The sequence below is a fragment of the Suricata suricatta genome, chromosome 12 (assembly GCF_006229205.1).
Source record: "Suricata suricatta isolate VVHF042 chromosome 12, meerkat_22Aug2017_6uvM2_HiC, whole genome shotgun sequence".
Classification (NCBI taxonomy): domain Eukaryota; kingdom Metazoa; phylum Chordata; class Mammalia; order Carnivora; family Herpestidae; genus Suricata; species Suricata suricatta.
Genome location: NC_043711.1, coordinates 4,986,217 through 4,990,322, shown reverse-complemented (window position 1 = coordinate 4,990,322; position 4,106 = coordinate 4,986,217). Strand labels below are relative to the sequence as shown.

Here is a 4,106-nt window from a genome sequence, read left to right as displayed (position 1 = left end):
CGGCGGGCGGGCAGTGCGCGGGGGGCAGCGTGGCGCGGTGGTCGGAGCTCTTGCAGAGGACGACGCGGTGGCGGAGGCCCGGCCCGCAGCTGGGGGTGCACTGCAGTCGGAGAGGGGGTTTCGTGCTCACGGGCGCTCCAGTCGCCGCCCGCCCGGGGGTGGGGGGATGGTGGTCCGGAGGGAGGCGCGGGCGGGGGTCGAGCTGACCTCGGCCCAGTCTGGAGGGGGCGCTCTAGGCCCCGCAGGAGGGGCTCCTACTACGCAGAGGGGCCTCGGCGGGCACCACGTCCCTACCTTCCGCAGCACAGCTAGCGGGGTGGGCGCGGGCGGGGAGGGGCGGCTGACCTCTGACCAGTCCAGGGCGGCCCACTCCGGCGGGCAGGCGGGGCCCTGGCAGGCTTCCAGGACGGGTGGGCGCGGCTGCGGGCACGCACTGTCGTCTAGCGCCTTCTCCTCTGCGGCTGACACTCGGCGCTGGCACACGACGGAGCGGCTGCGCACGCCCGCATCGCAGCTGCGGCTGCAGCGCGACCAGTTACCTACCACCCAGCTGTGGGGAGGGGGCGGGCCTGAGAGGGCGTGCAGGGCAGGGCCCCCCGCTTCCGGGGCGCCCCCCACCCCCCACCCAACAACCGGCATCTTTCTGGAAACTGGCGCGGGGGTGCCTGCCGCTTGGAATGTGGTCGGGCACCGGGAACTTCCTCGCCCTGGACCCACCCCGCGCCTGGGGGCGTGCATCACCCCGGCGGAGCGGATTACCTGGAGCAGCCTACGGACCATCATGGTTCCGACCCCACCTGCGGAGCACTATCCCCCCAGTCCTGGGAGCCCCGCCCCTTCCGCTCTGGCCGCCGGGCCCCTGCACCCGGGCGGGCACTCACTCGGGTGGGCAGGGCTCTGTGTTGCAGGCGCGCTGCCGCCTGGGCAGTTTGCTGCGGGCACTGCAGTGGTGGGGGGCCACGGCCGAGCTGTCCAGCTGGCTGCGACACTCCACGGCCTGCACCTGGCTGCCTGGGGGTGGGCGAGAGACCCGCTCAGCCCTGCGGCGGCCAGAAGGGGTCAGCCAGGGTGCCCAGGGGCCCGCCCCCGAGCCCACCCCGACCTCACCGCCGGCACACTGGGCGGAGCACTTGGTCCAGGGCGCATAGTGCCAGGAGTAGGGGGGGAGCGCTTCTCGGGCGATGGGCGCGTTGAAGCGGTAGCGGAGGCCAGCCAGCTCTGTCCGGGCCAGCACCTGAGGCGGGGGAGGGGGCCGTCACGTGGAAGCCAAGCTCCAGTCCCCACGAGGAGTCTAAGGTCTTCCCGCACTTGCTCCCCCCTCCCCCCATCATTACCATGACGATGAGAGATGCGTTTATAGGTCCCAGGGCTTCCAGGCTCTGTGTCTGATCTGGCCCCTGTCGCAGCTGAAAGGTGGTCCCGGCCAGGGGCATGCGGTGCGGCTGTGGGGTCCCGGGCAGCCCCTCCAGCAGCAAGGACTCCTGGTCCCCCTTCAGGGCTAGGGGGACAGCACAGGGGTGAGAACCCCAGCCACACTGACCCCCGCTGACCCCCCAGCCACATCCCTCCACCTCTGGCTCACCCAGGTGACTGAGGGAGAAGTTCAGGTCCTGGATGAAGATGTGGACGGAGCCTTTGGGGATCCAGACGACTTCCTCGTACCCTGGACAGTGGAGCCGAGATGTTGCCCACTTGGCCCTTCCCCCACGCCTGCCTACCTCCCCCATTCCTGGTCCTTGATGATAACCATTCCTGTGCTAAGTGCTCACGGGGGCCTCGCACTGCACCCCCAGCTCTGGTCCTGTGAAGTAGATGTATCATTACACCCAGTTCACAGATGACAAGACTGAGGGGGTCAGAGAAGCTAGGCAACTCACCCAGGTTGGGCTGCTAGGAAGTGGCTGGGCCGGGGTTCGAACCCAAACTTTCCCGCCTGTCTGAGCACCACAATGGTCTGATCCCCCCCTCTCCCCACCAAGCATGCACCAGGGCTGCATGGGCAGAGACAAGGGGGCAGAGAGAAGAGGGCCCCGACCCACATGGTGGCATGGCAATTTTAGCAGCTGGAGTTAGGTTTGCAGTGGGCTCTACCACCTACGACCTGCCCCCCCACCTACGGTCCCCTGGACCCTACACTGGGGCGTATGTGTTTGCTTCCAGAAGCCAGTCCTCCCATCCCCCCACCTCCTCCCTGGGGTCTCTTCTTCAGCCCAAGGTTGGGAGGCATGGTCAAGTTCACCATAGCCTGCAGATATCATGCCCCTAGTTATTAGCCTTTTCCTTTAGCACAGTGTGCCTGTCCCCCTGTTCCTGACCCAGCACCAGGTCCCCAGGGTGAGGGAGGGGAAAGGGTTCGGTCACGGACCTCTCTGCACCCTAATTGCCAAGGTTTAGGCACCAGAGCCCAAGCTAGTCCCTGACCTTGATCTGGGGCATTGCTCTGCCCCCGGTCACTTTTTGGGGTCCCCACTGGGCCCCTGGCGACTGTGATGGGGCCGGTGGTGCCCCCCTTGCCCCCTCCATTGGGATGTGGGGAGAGGGAGAGGGGATGGGGATCCCTCACCGGCTGCAGGTGACACCGGGCTAAAGACCCCCTCAATGGTTTCACAGGCACTGCCGTCACCGCCACACACGCGGCACTTGTCCTCCCTCAGGTCGGAGCCCAGGACCCGGTCACAGCCCACGTGCTGGGGAGGTCGGGGGGAGTGTCAGTGAACCCCGCCTCCCTGCCTCCACCCCTCCGTTCCCTCGCCCTCTCTCTGGGAGTCCCCTGCACCTTGCACTCGCCGCTGACGCAAATGTCCACCGTGTCTGGGCGGCAGGAGGTCCCGTCCACCACGGCCGCCGCCCTCTCGGTGTAGAAGTTGAAGCCTTCGGCCAGGCACGTGAGCGAGCAGGCCTTCACGCCCCCTGGGGGGGCACAGCCCCGTCAGACCCGGGGTCCAGGCTACTCGGGACGCCCCGCTTGCTCCCTGGGGGAGGCGAGGCCTAGGACAGACCCCAGACCCAACACGGATGGGCAGGTTGGGCAGAGAGAGTCGCGGTGCCCAGCGTCCAGTCGAGGACCTGTTGAGCCGCATCCTGGGCTCTTGGGCCCCTTGGGTGAAGGGGGTGCCAGGGCAGCCCCATGATGCTGCATCCACCTGTTGCTGGCCCCACGCCCCATGCCTCCTGAGTTCCTCACTCACCTCCTCGGTATGTCTTCCACGTGTAGAATTTGCCACGGAAGGGGATGCTGTCAAATTCAGAGCACTGCATTTCCCTGAAATCCTGAGAGCCTGGGGGACAGTCCTGGGGGCAAGAGAGGGAGGGAGGCCAGATGTGGGGGGATGGAGTCAGGGCAGAGGACGGATGCTCAGAGCAGGGAATGGTTGGAGGGGTGAGGCTGTAGAGGGCCAGGCGAGACTGGTTGGTGGCCTGGGCTAGGTCTAGGCTGTGGAGCTGGAGGGACAGGGACATCTGAGATGGAGCAGGTGACTCCTTAGAGTTTGGGGCCAGCTGGGGGGTGATGGCTGGGCTTCTGGTTTTGGGCCATGAGGCCTTTCTTGGGAGAGCCTAGAAAGGAGCCAGGGCACCCTTTATAAGGCAGGGTTGGGGGTGGGTCCTTGTGGACTCCGTGGAGACAACAGGAGCCCTTCCAGATGGAGCTGGGAAGGCCACCCACCCCTCACTCCAAAGCTTCCCCTGAGCTCTGAGCACACCACCCACCCCCCCGCCGCCCCGCTGTAAGCCCTGTGTTTACTGGGTGTGTAAAGCCAGGAGCCCCAACGAGCCATGGAGAACCCCAGCATTTCACAAAGGGGCAGCAGCGGATTAAAGGGGGCAGTGGAGGGGCTGGGAGCACAGGGCCCGTGGGTGGGGGGCGGCAGGCAGGAGGTTTGGACCCGAGTGGAGGCACCTGGTTAGATGGGCATGCAAGCAGAGGACCCAAATGTGGCCACTGGGCGTGGTGACAGGGAGCTCAGCACTGAGGGACCAGACAGCTCAGGAATTTGGGCTTTGAAGGGGGGGGGGAGGAGACTCCCCTCCTGGAGGAGGTTGTGGGGGTCAAGCAACTTCAAAGTGGAAGACTCATCTGCTGAGGAATGGAAGGAGCCAGACTTGCA

At 66.3% G+C, this 4,106-nt stretch overlaps 1 protein-coding gene and 1 long non-coding RNA gene across 5 annotated transcripts in view; one reads left to right on the top strand and one right to left on the bottom strand.

The window, feature by feature from the left end:
* LOC115273177 overlaps window positions 1-4,106 on the top strand; it is a 31,729-nt gene that overhangs the window by 8,006 nt on the left and 19,617 nt on the right. The gene's annotated exons all lie outside the window — the stretch shown is intronic.
* The window catches only part of ADAMTS10 (ADAM metallopeptidase with thrombospondin type 1 motif 10), an 18,557-nt gene that overhangs the window by 2,277 nt on the left and 12,174 nt on the right, over window positions 1-4,106 (bottom strand). Inside the window, exons 15-23 of one of the 4 annotated variants that reach the window (XM_029916106.1) lie at window positions 3,189-3,291; window positions 2,777-2,910; window positions 2,564-2,687; window positions 1,583-1,663; window positions 1,335-1,498; window positions 1,108-1,234; window positions 882-1,011; window positions 346-550; window positions 1-100 (exon numbers count right to left, since the gene is read on the bottom strand). The exon at window positions 1-100 is cut by the window's left edge and continues 285 nt beyond it. In XM_029916106.1, the coding sequence (XP_029771966.1) occupies window positions 1-100; window positions 346-550; window positions 882-1,011; window positions 1,108-1,234; window positions 1,335-1,498; window positions 1,583-1,663; window positions 2,564-2,687; window positions 2,777-2,910; window positions 3,189-3,291 (1,168 nt within the window). The other 3 variants (XM_029916108.1, XM_029916107.1, XM_029916110.1) reach the window with 3 other exon arrangements.